This window comes from Pongo abelii, chromosome 16 (genome assembly GCF_028885655.2).
Source record: "Pongo abelii isolate AG06213 chromosome 16, NHGRI_mPonAbe1-v2.0_pri, whole genome shotgun sequence".
Lineage (NCBI taxonomy): Eukaryota > Metazoa > Chordata > Mammalia > Primates > Hominidae > Pongo > Pongo abelii.
Genome location: NC_072001.2, coordinates 20,491,893 through 20,507,125, shown reverse-complemented (window position 1 = coordinate 20,507,125; position 15,233 = coordinate 20,491,893). Strand labels below are relative to the sequence as shown.

Sequence of the window (15,233 nt, the reverse complement as noted above, 5' to 3'; positions counted from 1 at the left end):
GGCACACTATTAATTACTTTGAGTAAATTTAAAGCATAAGCAGAAATACACAACTATCTAGAAAAATATTACTTACCAGCATTTAATCAAGAATAAATAAACATCCTGAATAATCATTTAAGTATTAAGTAATTGGTGTAGTAGCAAATAAAAAAGCAAGTAGCACTAGCCGGTTTTATAGATTATAAAATTTTCAGTAAGATCATTCCAAAACTATAGAAAAGTAGATGACAGAGATGAAGAGTATTCTGCAAATCATTCTGCTAATTCATTAAACTTAATGCTATACCTGACAAGAGTACAAGAATATACAGAACAATAAACAAACATGAAAAAAATTTTTAAATATATTACAATTAGTATTAAATTATGTAGCACATAAAAGTGTAAATATGAACAAATCTAATTTGCCTTAAAAATACCAGTTGATTAAACAATAGAAATATAATTTACCACAATAACAGATTAAAAGGAAAATTATATAAACATTTCTATTATGCATCATATAAGCTTTTAAACATAAACTTAAAACACAACACTTTTAAAACATAAACATTCAGTAACCTTAAAAACTATTCTTAGCGTACTAAAAATGGAAGGTAACTCATTTAAATTAACATAGGGTATCTACAAAAATAACCCTACTTCAATATTAAAGGAGAAATATTTGAATCATTCTCTGTGAAGTCAGAAGTAAAATATGAGTATCTATTATTGCCATTTCTGTTCAATATTGAAATGGTAGTATGAACCAATGCATTAAGACTAAATAAATAAATAACAAAAGATTCTGTAAAAAGAATGCAGAAAAAACATTCATTATCAGCCAGGCACGGTGGCTCACGCCTGTAATCCTAGCACTTTGGGAGGCCGAGGCAGGCGGATCACGAGGTCAGATGATCAAGACCATCCTGGCTAACACGGTGAAACCCCGTCTCTACTAAAAATACAAAAAATTAGCCGGGCGTGGTGGCAGGTGCCTGTAGTCCCAGCTACTTAGGAGGCTGGGCCAGGAGAATTGCTTGAACCCGGGAGGCGGAGGTGGCAGTGAGCTGAGATCACATCACTGCACTACAGCCTGAGTGACAAAGCGAGCCTCCATCTCAAAAAGAAAACAAAACAAACAAAAAGCCCACAAAACATTTGTCGCCTTGATTTGTGGTGCTATACTGTGTCCTTAAACTTGATCTGTTTCTGGACTTTTTTTTTTTTTTTCCATTTTAATAGGTCCATTTGTTTATTGCTGTGCCAATTCTCTATTCTTAATTGAAACAATTTTCCTCTCATTTTACTTATTTTAGAGTTCTTTTAATTGTGTTTAAAAAGCTTGTAACATGAGATCTACTGTTTTAATAAATTTTGAAGCATATAGTACAGTATTGGTAATTATAAGTACAATGTTGAAAAGCGGATCTCTAGAACTTTTTAATTCTGCATGGTTGAAACTTTATACCCATTGGACAGTAACTCTTGATTTCCTCATCACCCCAGTTCCTGGCAACCACTATCGTACTTTCTGCTTCAATGAGTTGGTCTATGTTAGATAGCTCATATAAATGGAACCATGCAGTATTTGTCTTTTGTGACTGGCTTGTTTCACATAGCCTAATGTCCCCAAGATTCATCCATATTGTGGCGTGTGATAGGCTTTCCTTCTTTTTAACGGCTCCATAGCATTTCATTGTGTGTATACCACATGTTGTTTATCCATTCATCTGTTGATGGACATTTGGGTCGCTTCCATGTCTTGGCTATTGCAAACAATAAGTGTGCAAATATCTCTTTGAGATCCTGATTTCAATTCTTTTGGATAAATACAAAGAAGTTGGATTGCTGGATCATATAGTAATTCTATCTTCCTTCACAATTTTTTAGCTATTTTTTTTTGAGACAGTCTCGCTCTGTCACCCAGCCTGGAGTGCAGTGGCATGATCTCAGCTGTCACCTCTGTCTTCTGGGTTCAAGCAATGCTGGTGCCTCAGCTTCCCGAGTACCTGGGACTACAGGCATATGACACCATGCCCAGCTAGTTTTTTGTATTTTAGTAGAGATGGGGTCTTGCCATGTTGCCCAGGCTGGTCTTGAACTCCTGAGCTCAGGAAATCTACCCACCTTGGCCTCCCAAAGTGCTAGGATTATAGACATGAGCCACCAAGCCCGGCCTCCCTTGGCTCTTATAGATATTTATGCCACTAGATGAACTTTAGAATCATTCGTTATGTTTCAAAAAATTTTTCTTTGGGGACTTTGATGGGACTTGCTGTAAACTTACAGATAAACTTGGAGAGAAGTAGCATTTTACTGTATTGAGTCTACTCATTCAGGACTACGGTTGTTTCTTCATTTATTCAAGTATATTTTAGACCCCTTAGTAAAGTTTTGTAACTTAATAATGAGCTTTATTTCTTTTCAGGTCTATACCTACATCTATCTATGTACTTTTTACTTGTAATTCCCCCTCTTCTCTATAATATTCTGAATTAAGTCAATGGTGGAAAGTCTAGGAGACCAGTTAAACCAAACTGTACTCATAATTGACTCTTCCCTATTTTCTTGGATTCAAAACCTTTATAACTTGGCCAACTATGTTCATATGACTTTGTTTTCTAGGAATGGAGATTCTCTCAGGAGGTTCCACAAATCCTGATGTGAGGTTTCTTAGGAGTTACTGCCAGTCTGCCTGACGCACAAGCAAGCAAGTCAGAATTTCACTCATGAGCACTTCTTTTTTTTTTTTTTTTCCTGGGACAGGGTCTTGCTCTGTTGCCCAGGCTGGAGTGCAGTGGCACAATCTTGGCTTACTTCAACCTCTGCCTCCTGGGTTCAGGTGATTCTCCTGCTTTAGCCTCATGAGTAGCTGGGATTACAGGCACACACCATCACACCCGGCTAATTTTTGTATTTTTAGTAGACGGGGTTTAGGCTCAAGCAGGTTCCCTGCTATGTAAGTTAGAAAACAGAATAATATAATTGATATTTAGCCAGTTTATTTAAATTTAGGAATGATAAAATTTCAGATATGATGCTGAGCTTAAAAGCCATCTTGACAAAACCTTCTTAAGGTGGAAAGGCATGCGTGTGTCAACTGATTTTCATATAAACCTGTCTTTTTTTTATGCGGTCATTCCAAAGCAAAGCATTTTTGGGTAACATTGGTCTTTGTGAAGACCTTAGATGACTCTGGCTTTGGGAGCCCAAGGTGGGCAGATCACCTGAGGTTAGGAGTTCAAGACCAACCTGGCCAACATAGCAAAACCCTGTCTCTACTAAAAATACAAAAGTTAGTCAGGTGTGGTGGTGGGCACCTGTAATCCCAGCTACTCAGGAGGCTGAGGCAGGAGAATTGCTTGAACCCAGAAGGAGGAGGTTGCGGCAAGCCGAGATTGTGCCATTGCACTCCTGGGCAATAAGATCAAAACTCTGTCTCAATTAAAAAAAAAGGTGACTCTAGAATAACTGGGGAAGCTTTGGGCTATTTCTACCACATTTGCTTATAATTTATTGTGTGGTTTTTTTTTGTTTGTTTGCTTTTTAATATCTAGACCTCAAGAAACACTCATTCAGATGAAGACAAAGATGGCAACTGGGATGCTTGGGGCAACTGGAGTGATTGCTTCCGGACCTGTGGGGGAGGAGTGTCATATTCTCTGCGGAGATGTTTGACCGGAAGGTCAGTGGTGGCTTCACTTGCTCCTGCATGTGGAATGTGGCAGTGCCTCTGGATGGGTGGAGAGAAGAGATAACTTTATTTGGCTTTGGAATGTACTGTGATGATGGTGTAACATTTGCTTTGTCTAAATGTTAGTCAACCTAGGTTAACATATTTAAGCAGCAATGGTCCAGTTTTCGTGGGTATCGCCATGTTGCACACAGGACCCAGGAGCACTGGACGCTTTGGGCTTTGAGGAAAGGAAATCCTGGCACTTTAAGTCACTGGTTTAAAGTTGTCAAGAGTTGGGGCAAGAGGTCAAGTCTTCTGAGTTCTGCCCTTGGGTTGCTGCAATTTAATCCAGTTCTTGTTCATCTATTCTGAGCAACCCATTGATTAAGAACATGATGCAAGTTCTGTTTTCACATTTTAGATATATTTATGTTAAATAATATTTGCAAAAATGTAAAATCAGCTTATTTTTTAAAAATCTGTAAATTTGTAATAAGCCTGTGCTTATCACTGTTTTTGAGACACTTTAAGGTAATTCTTTATGGGACAGTTTAATTCCCAGTCAATGATTTTGCATCAGCTCCTAGGTAAGACAGAGCCCCAGATTGATGGAATCTGGCATGCTAGTCTTGTACAAAAGAAGATTCCAAGATTATGTCAGTCATCTTCAGATTTGGGATATTGTTAGGCAAAAGAATAAATTGGCCTTTGCCAATTAGCTTCAAGATATAGAGTAGAAATGCAGGGAGAGTACATTTTGGCTGGAGTTTGGATTTCGTTGAGGTCACTGTTCTACCATACATTAAACAGTGACCAAGTATGTCCTCCAGTTTCCTTGAGACAATGCAGAGCAGGGCAGATGAGAGACTGTACATGTGGCCTTTGAGAAGAAAGACTCACTGGTCTACTCCAGGAAGGCCTGGGAAGGTTGCTGGAGGTACTATAGTAGCATTCCCCCAGGGTGAGTTCTAACTCAGAGCATGGAAACTTCAGTAAAGCATTGGTGAACTAAATCCAGGGATTATTCTTGCAAAGAGAAAGTGTTATGCCTGCTTCCCCATATTTCCACCTTGGTGAGCAGATATAGGCCCTGGTATTCTGTGTCATGCTGTGTGGAAGAATGATGAGGTATCATGCTGTATTGAGATATATTTATTCTGCCAAGGAGGCTGCAATAGGAGAGCTACACCCTGTGGGCAAGGGGAGGAGGCTTTTTTTTTTTTTTGGAGATGGAGTCTCACTCTTTCCCAGACTGGGGTGCAGTGGCGGTATCTGGGCTCACTGAAACCTCCGCCTCCCAGGTTCATGCAATTCTCCTGCCTCAGCCTCCCAAGTAGCTGGGATTACAGGTGCCTGCCACCATGCCAGGCTAATTTTTGTATTTTTAATAGAGATGGGGTTTCACCATATTGGCCAGGCTGGTCTTGAACTCCTGACCTGAATGATCCATCTGCCTCGGCCTCCCAAAGTGCTGGGATTCTGTAATGAGCCACCATGCCCGGCCAGGGGGCTTCTTATGTAAAGGGTGAGTTCTTTCCCACTGCTGGCCAGCCACATGGGAGAGAAGTTTCCAGTCTGGGAATGAGTAGGGAAGGGAGAACTTTGGCATCTCTTTCTAAACTTCAAGTCTGAGAAGTCTGAATAATTTGCAATTAGTGGTAGGGTTAGAGTGGGAAAGGAGTGGGATTTATTTGCATTGGTCTTTTTTTATTTTTTCTAGTATGTACTTGCATTTGTTAAAAAGAATTTAGAGGAATATATTAAGGACCATGAATAACCCCTTTCATCCTATTGTCATACAACTAAAATGTTCACATATTTATTTATTATTTGGTTCATTTTTAAAATTTCTTTGATTTTGCTTGGAACATAATTTTGCCAAGTGATATATCTCCATAAGGCTGAAGGTAGGGAAGGGCAGTTGCTCAACTTCTTCCATCTTTTCTACTCATACTCAGAAGGGGAGACTTGGGCAAGAGGAGAGGAAAGGGAGGCAGGAGAGTTCTTGGCTTTATTGTTGAGAGCAGGTATTGGTGTTCTCTGTTTGGCAAGTGTCTTAAGCTGACTGTTGTGAGCACTTTGATGGATTTTTTGAGAAATTGCCTTTGCCCTCCCAAATTCCTTGGGATTTCTTGCCTCCAATTCCCTTGAAATGTGCTATTCACAACACTTTGGCTTGGTAATATTGCTCTTTCCTCAGCTCTGAGACTGCTAGACGTGCCCCCAGCTTCTCCCTATTTACATGTGCTAACCCCTCTGTGGCCATCCTGGTAAGTTCTTAAGACAACCACATGCTGGAACTCACGCACATGCCCACATCTGGTTCACAGGAAACCCTCATGTAAACTTTGCTAAACAAACTCTTCAAGTCCAGGGAGCCAGTGCTGCAACACCTACTCTGCTTACATGGGCTGCTGTAGCTGTTCTCTCAGCCCTTAAATTTCTCAGGTGTGAATTAAACACCAACCAACTGTTGGTGACACATATTGAACTCTTCAAGTGCTGTCCTTAAAATTTCTTCCTCTTGATTTGGGGCTAGCAGACTGAAACCCTCATCCCTTCTCCTTGATGGAGCAGAATGAGAGGTAGGCTCACAGCACACCTTTCTCAGTGAAATCCTCAGAAGTTCTTCCTGTAAGTCTCTGGCTCCAGATCCTTTTAATTCCCTTGATGTGAGTAAGGAGTTTAACTCCAGTGAATTAAGCTAACACATATCCTGCCTTCAAAGTTCTTACATCTAAGGAGACAAACAACAAACAAGTAAACAATCAAATTATATATAATTAAAAATTGTGTCACTGGCCAGGCGCAGTGGCTCACACCTGTAATCCCAGCACTTTGGGAGGCTGAGGCGGGTGGATCATCTGAGGTCAGGAGTTCGAGACCAGCCTGACCAACATGGAGAAAGCCCATCTCTACTAAAAATAGAAAATTAGCTGGGCATGGTGGCACATGCCTATAATTCCAGCTACTCAGGAGGCTGAGGCAGGAGAATTGCTTGAACTCGGGAGGTGGAGGTTTCCGTGAGCTGAGATTGCACCATTGCACTCCAGCCCGGGCAATAAGAGTGAAACTCCGTCTCAAAAAAAAAAAATTGTGTTAAGAAAATCCATAAAATGGTCAGGGAAGCCCTCTGTCCTGGGGCATGTATATGCTGAGATATTACTGCTAAGAAGAAATCAATTATGTGATGGGAAGGGTTATGAGACCAAAAAATTTCAGATAGTGGGAGCAGCATATGTAAATATCCTGAAGCAGGAAATGAAAACAGCCTTTTAGGCCTGGAGAGCAATTAGATGAGAGTAAGCAGAATGGGCAGTCCCCTGCTGACTGCCACTGCAGACAGAGCCTTGGTGGGCACAGAGTCAGCCAGCATCCCACCCTGGGCTAACACTGTGCAGAGAACAGTGGATCCTGCCCCACCCTGAGCAACCACTCCTACTTGTGGGGCACACAGAAGGCACTCAGACCTGCACCTGCCAGTGCCCCACCCCTGAGCCAACACCACCTCCAGCATGACTGAACACACAGTCACCAACAGGGGCCTCCTGCCCACCCCCAGCTGCACTGCCTCTGCCACTGTGGTGAATGCCCACAGAGAGGCAGGACCCCCGGCACCTGCTAGCACTCCACCATAGCTGCCACTACCACTGCTGCTGATATGTGCAAATGAGGATGGATCCCTCTGTCATCGTGCTATGAAATGCTTTGGCTGACATCAGCCATCAGAGTGTAATGACCGGCAGTCCAAAAGCATTTGGCCCCCGCAGTGCAGTGGATTCCTAACATCAAGGATCCAGAGAACAAAGTTGAGACCCAATACAAGTACCCCAGAATTAGAACATCCAATCCGGGTATTGGGAGCTGAGTGTTGGCCCCCTAAAATCTTTCATAAATGAAGCCAGTTGGCTGGATCCACCTTATACTAGAATCAAGCCCTCAAGGTCATTAAAAAATAGTATAAAAGAAACAAAATTATGCAAAAAGTCAGCAACCTCAAGGATTAAAGGAAGATAAGCCCACAAAGATAAGAAAGAATCAGCACAAGAACCCTGACAACTCAAAAAGCCAGAGCGCCTTCTTTCCAACAGATGACCACCTTGCCTCTCCAGCAAGGGTTCTGAACCAGGTTGAGGTGGATGAAGTCACAGAAACAGAGTTCAGAATACGGACAGAAATGAAGATCCTTAGGCTATAGCAGTATGTTGAAACCCAGTCCACGGAAGCTAAAAACCATTATAAAACAATAGTGGAACTGGCAGACCAAATAACCAGTATAGAAGAGTATGTAACTGAACTGAGAGAGCTGAAAAACACCCTACAAGAATTTCATAATGCAATCACAAGTATTAATAGCAGAATAGACCAAGTGGAGGAAAGACTCTCAGAGCTTAAGACTGGCTTTCTGAAATGAGACAGTCAGACAAGAATAGAGAAGAAAGAATGAAAGGAATGAACAAAACCTCTGAGAAATATGAGATCATGTAAAGAGACCAAATCTACAACTTATTGGTGTCCCTGAAAAAGAGGGGAATAATGGAACCAACTTGGAAAACATATTTCAGGATATCGTCCATGAGAACTTCATGGATGAACCCAGCTAGCTATACAGGCCAACATTCAAATTCAGGAAATGCAGAGAATCCCAGCAAAATACTTCCCAAGAAGATCATCCCAAGAGACATAGCCATTAGATCCTCCAAGGTTGAAACGAGAGAAAAAATGTTAAAGACAGAGAGAAAGGTCAGGTCACCTACAAAGGGAAGTTCATTGACTAACAGCAGACTTCTCAGCTGAAACCTTACAAGCAAGAAGAGATTCTGGGCCAGTATTCAACATTCTTAAAATAAATTCCAACCCAGAATTTCATATCCAGCCAAATTAAGCTTCATAAGTGAATAATAAATATGATCCTTTTCAGACAAGCAGATGCTGAGATAATTTGTTACCATCAGATCTGCCTTATAAGAGCTCCTGAAGGAAGCACTAAATATGGAAAGGAAAGACCATTACCAGCCACTACAAAAACATACTGAAGAACACAGACCAGTGACATTATAAAGCAACCACATAAACAAGTCTGCAAAATAACCAGCTAACATCATAATGACAGGATCAAATCCATACATATCAATACTAACCTTGAATGTAAGTGGGCTAAATGCCCTAATTAAAAGATACAGAGTAGCAAGCTGGATAAAGAACCAAGACCCACTGGTATGCTTGTCTTCAAGAGACTCATTTCACATTCAGTGACACACATAGGCTCAAATAAACGGATGGAGAAAAATCTACCAGAAAAATGGAAAACAGAAAAAAAGCAGAGGTTGCAATCTTAGTTTCACACAAAACAGACTTCAAACCAGAAAAATTTAAAAAGACGAAGGGTATTACTTAATGGTAAAGTGTTCAATTCAACAAGAAGACTGAACTATCCTAAATATATAGGCACCCAACACAGCAGCACCCAGATTCATAAAGCAAGTTCTTAGAGACCTTCAAAGAGATTTAGACTCCCTCACAGTAATAATAAAAGACTCTAACACCCCACTGACAATACTAGACAGATCATCAAGACAGAAAATTAACAAAGATATTCAGTACCTGAACTCAGCACTGGATCAAATGAACCTGATAGACATCTACAGAACTCTCTACCCCAAAACAACAGAATATACATTCTTCTCATCACCACATGGCACTTACTCAAAAATTGATCACATAATTGAAAGTAAAACGCTCCTTAGCAGATGCAAAAGAACTGAAATCACAAAAAACAATCTTGGCTGGGCATGGTGGCTCATGCCTGTAATCCCAGCACTTTGGGAGGCCGAGGCAGGAGGATCACAAGGTCAGGAGATCGAGACCATCCTGGCTAACACAATGAAACCCCGTCTCTACTAAAAATACAAAAAATTAGCCAGGTGTGGCAGCGGGCGCCTGTAGTCCCAGCTACTTGGGAGGCTGAGGCAGGAGAATGGTGTGAACCCAGGAGGCAGAGCTTGCAGTGAGCCGAGATCGCACCACTGCACTCCAGCCTGGGCGACAGAGTGAGACTCCATCTCAAAAAAAAAAAAAAAAACAAAAACAAAAAAAACTCTCAGACCACAGCACAATCAAATTAGAAAAAAAGACTAAAAAAATCACTTAAAACCATGCAATCACATGGAAATTGAATAACCTGCTTCTGAATGACTTTGGGGTAAATAATGAATTTAGGGCAGAAATCAAGAAGTTATTTGAAACTAATGAGAACAAAGATACAACATGCCAGAATTTCTGGGACACAGCTAAGGTGAATGTTAAGAGGGATATTTATAGCACTAAATGCCCACATTGAAAAGTTAGAAAGATCTCAATTTAACAACCTAACATCACAACTGAAAGAACTAGAGAACCAAGAGCAAACCAATCCCAAAGCTAGCAGAAGACAAGAAATAAATCAGAGCTGAACTGAAGGAGATTGAGACCCAAAAAACCATTCAAAAGATCAGTGAGCCAGGTGTGGTGGCTCACGCCTGTAATCCTAGCACTTTGGGAGGCTGAGGCGGGTGGATCCCCTGAGGTCAGGAATTCAAGACCAGCCTGACCAACATGGTGAAACCATGTCTCTATTAAAAATAGAAAAATTAGCTGGGCATGGTGGCGGGCACCTGTAATCCCAGCTACTTGGGAGGCTGAGGCAGGAGAATCACTTGAACCCAGGAGGCAGAGGTTGCAGTGAGCCGAGATCCTGCCATTGCACTGTAGCGTGGGCAACAAGAGTGAAACTCCATTTCAAAAAAAAAAAAAAAAAACTTCTTAATGAAGTAGGTATTCAAGGAACATATATCAAAATAATAAGAGCCATCTATGACAAACCCACAGTCAACATCATACCGAATGGGTGAAAGCTGGAAGCATTCTCCTTGAAAACCAGCACAAGACAAGGATGCCATCTCTCACTACTCCTATTCAACATAGTGCTAGAAGTTTTGGATGAGGCAGTCAGACAAGAGAAAGAAATAAAGAGCATTTAAATAGGAAGAGAGGAAGTTAAACTATCCCTGTTGGCAGATGACATATCCTATATCTGGAAAACTCCATAGTCTCAGGCCAAAACCTCCCTAAGCTGATAACTTCAGCGAAGTCTCAGGATACAAAATCAGTGTGCAAAAATCATTAACATTCTTATACACCAACAGTCAAGCCAAGAGCCAAATCAGGAACACAATCCCATTGACAGTTGTCACACACACAAAACAAAATACCTAGGAATACAGCTAACCAGGGAGGTAGAATATTTCTACAAGGATAACTACAAAACACCACTTGAAGAAATAAGATGACAGAAACAAATGGAAAAACATCCTATGCTCATGGATAGAAAGAATCAATATTGTTAAAATGGCCATACTGCCCAAAGCAATTTATAGATTCGATGCTATTTCTATTCAAGTCATTGAAATTCTTTACAGAACTAGAAAAAAAAACTATTGTAACATCCATATGGAACCAAAAAACAGCCTGAATAGCCAAAGCAATCCTAAACAAAAAGAGCGAAGCCGGAGGCATCATGCCACCTGACTTACAACTGTATTTCAGGTCTACCATAACCAAAACATCATGATACTGGTGCAAAAATGGACACATAGACTAATGGAACAAAATAGAGACCCTAGAAATAAGGCCACACACCTACAACTTCTGATCTTGACAAATCTGACAAAAACAAGCAATGGAGAACGGATTTCTTATTCAACAATTGGTGCCGAGATAAATGGGTAGCCATATGCAGAAGATTGAAAATGGATCAATTCTATACATGATATACAAAAATTAACTCAAGATGGATTAAAGGCTTAAATGTAAAACCCAATACTATACAAACCCTGGAAGACAACCTAGGCAATACCATTATGGACATTGGAATAGGCAAAGATTACATGATGAAGACACCAAAAGCAGTTGCAATAAAAGCAGAAATTCAAAAATGAGATCTAATTAAACTAGTAAGTTTCTGCACAGCAAAGGAAACCATCAGTAGAGTGAACAGACAGCCTACAGAATGGGAGAAAAATTTTGTAAACTATGTATCTGACAAAGGAACTTAAATTTACAAGAAAAAAACAACTCCATTAAAAAGTGGGCAAAGGACATGAACAGACATTTTTCAAGAGAAGACATGTGGCCAAAAGTCACACGAACAAAAAGCTCATCATTGATCATTAGAGAAATAAAAATCAAAACCACAATGTGATAACATGTCACACCATTCAGACTGGCTGTTACTAAAAAGTCAATAAGTAACAGATGCTGGTGAGATTGTGGAGAAAAAGAAACATTTATACACTGTTGATGGGAGTGTAAATTAGTTCAATCTTTGTGGAAGACAGTGTGATGACTGCTCAGAGACCTAAAAACAGAAATACCGTTAGACCCAAAAATCCCATTACTGGGTATATATGCAAAGTAATATAAATCATTTGATTATAAAGACACTTGCATGTATGTGTTCACTGTAGCACTATTCACAATAGCAAAGACATGGAATCAACTTAAATTCCCATCACTTGTAGACTGGGGCCAGGCGTGGTGGCTCATGCCTGTAATCCCAGCATTTTGGGAGGCTGAGGCGGGTGGATCCCCTGAGGTCAGGAATTCAAGACCAGCCTGGCCAACATGGTGAAACCCCATCTCTACTAAAAATACAAAAATTAGCCGGGCATGGTGGCGGGTGCCTGTAATTCCAGCTACTCAGGAGGCTGAAGCAAGAGAATCTCTTGAACACGGGAGGTGGAGGTTGCAGTGAGTGGAGATCATGCCACTGTACTCCAGCCTTGGCAACAGAGTGAGACTTCTCCTCCTCAAAAAAAAAAAATTGTAAACTAGATAAAGAAAATGTGGTACATATGCACCATGGAATATTATGCAGCCATAAAAAGAATGAGCTCATGTCTTGTGCAGGAATGAAGCTGGAGGAAGCTTCATTCCTCCAGCTGGAGGCCATTATCTTTAGCAAACCAATGTGGGAACGGAAAACCAAATACCACATGTTATCACTTAAAAGTGGAAGCTAAACTATGAAAACACATGGACACATACAGGGGAACAACATTCACTGGGACATATTGGAGGGTGGAAGGTGAGAGGAGGTAGAGGATCAGGAAAAATAACTAATGAGTACTAGACTTAATACTTGGGTGACAAAATAATCTGTCCAACAAACCCCCATGGCAAAAGTTTACCTATATAACAAAGCTGCACACATACCTCTGAACTTAAAATAAAAGTTAAATTATAAAAGAGCAATGGATAGCATGCATATATATATATATATATATATATATATACACACACACACACACACACACACTGTTTAGTGCAATAATGTTTTCTGGAGTTTAAATATAAGTAGAAACTTTAAAAACATGGAAACAATAATATAAAATTCAGAAGAGAGTAAAATGAATTTAAAGTGTTCAAATGTCATTGAATTCTTCAGAAAAATGTAAACATAGACAATTTACCTTCAACTTTTAAAAGTCTGGGATGCATGTTAAATTTCTAAGGTTACCATTAAAAGCAAAATAAAAAAATGTGTAGCTATTCAGATATCACAAGGGTAAACAGAATCATGCTAAAATACTTGATTGATCCAAAAGGGTTCAAGAAAGGAGAGAAAAAAGAACATAGTGCAATTGTGACAAATTGTAAAATGGTAGATTTGAACCCCAGAATATATATTTTACATTAGATGTAAATGGACTAATTACTTCGGTTAAAAGACGAAAGATTGTTAGACTATAAAACAAAATTTATGTGGTTTACTAGAGTCAAACCTTAAATACAAGGATACCGAAAGACTGAAAATAAAAGGATGGAAAAAAGCTATAATGTGAACCAAAATGAAAAGAAAATTGATGTACTTGTACTAATATCAGACAAAGTAGAATTTAAAGGAAGAAGCATTAGCAGAAATAGAGGAATCATGAAAATATAATATATTAAAACATGGGGATACATCTAAATTCACCCTTATACGGAAGTTTAATAGCCCTGAATACACATATTAGAAAAGAAAAATTGGTTGAAAAAAAAAACAGTGGTGCAAGCTGTCATTTAAGAAGTTAAAAAAAAAAAGGAAGAGCAAATTTTAAAAGTATCTGCATATATACTCTGTGTGTGTGTGTGTGTGTGTGTGTGTGTGTGTGACCACATTCCTTTACTTCAAATACTGGGTGTGTTTGTGTGTGTGTCCACATTCCTTTACTTCAAATATCAGGGATCTGGATTAGAGTCAAAGTTTGATCAAGTCCCTTGTTAATTCAGTTATGGCTGCCTGTGGGAAAAATGCCCTTCTTCTGCCTAAAGAGTTGCTGCTTTAGACCTGTTGCAGCTTTATGTTATTATGGCTGCTGCAGCTGAAGGCATTCACAAGAAGAAACATTGCCTTTGTGTCAGTGAATCTCATTTTTTATTATTTTGTGGCTTTCCTTCATTTGGAGATAGTTTCTGGAGTGTCTGCATTTTATTTCATCGCTCCAGAATACCATATCCCATGTAGGCACTGAGTGTTTTACAGGGGCCCTCACTGAGTGAGACCTTATGGGCCCTTACACTTTTGTCTTAGACTAACTGCCCCCATGCCATTGATTGGCAGGAATTGGCTATATCACCTGCCACTCTAATGTAGTGGGAATTGGTGGATTCTCTTGTAGATCTCTTCTTTACTTCAAAGGCAGACTTCTCCTTTATGTACAGTGAATAGTTTATGTGCTGTCTTTTAATTCAGTCTTACTTACCCTATGTATAGCAATAATCACCTAAAGTTTCTGCCTTGTGTATAACTTCTGTGAATTTCCAGGTATGATACAGAGTTATTCACTTATTAACATAGTCATTTCAATGGGAATTTGTAAGGGGGAAGTTCAATATATATGCTCCGATTACCATCTCTGTTTAAAATCTTTCCTCCTCTCTTCATTTTCCCTAAAATTTTCCCTGAAATTTTACCTCTGCTAATTTGGAAATTATACACATATCTTGTTTTTATTTTACTGATGATTAAATATATACTTAAAAACCACATTTTAATAATTATTTTATAACTATCTCTGTCATTAGTAATTTCTTTTGATTTCTCCTTATGTAAAATGATGACTACTTAGGCTTTTTTTTCTTTATTCCCATTTCTTGAGTTTATTAGAATTTGGGATTTTATCTTCAGTTTATTGGCAGTTTTTTTCTTTATATCTTTTCTTTCATAGTAATACATCAAAGCATGGTTGAAACTTAATTGTGTGTGTGTACACATTATTTCAACACTCACTGTCTATCTTAATTGTGTGTGCATGCAGACAAGCAGCATTATTTCAATGCTGATTGTCAATTGCTGCTTTGAGTCCCCATTTCTTCCTTTGAGCATTCAGTTCTTCAGGTTGAATGATAGCTTTGTTGGCAGAGATATATTTTGAGCTTTGCTTCTGGAATTTTAGTGTGCATATGAATCACCTAGGGATCTTGTTAAAATCTAAACTTTGATTCAGTAGATCTGGAATGAGGCCCAAGAGCTTTCATTTCTAACAGATTC

At 39.4% G+C, this 15,233-nt stretch overlaps 1 protein-coding gene across 3 annotated transcripts in view; it reads left to right on the top strand.

Moving 5' to 3' along the window:
• The window catches only part of LOC134759383 (putative HERC2-like protein 3), a 42,904-nt gene that overhangs the window by 10,512 nt on the left and 17,159 nt on the right, over positions 1-15,233 (top strand). For 2 of the 3 annotated variants that reach the window (XR_010137334.1, XR_010137333.1), the window contains one exon: positions 3,543-3,670. Coding sequence is in view for 1 of the 3 variants with exons in the window: in XM_063716512.1 (XP_063572582.1) it covers positions 2,611-2,684 (74 nt within the window). In the remaining 2 variants the exon portion in view is untranslated. Of the gene's footprint in view, positions 1-2,610; positions 2,696-3,542; positions 3,671-15,233 lie in introns of those variants that run through there. The other variant, XM_063716512.1, reaches the window with a different exon arrangement.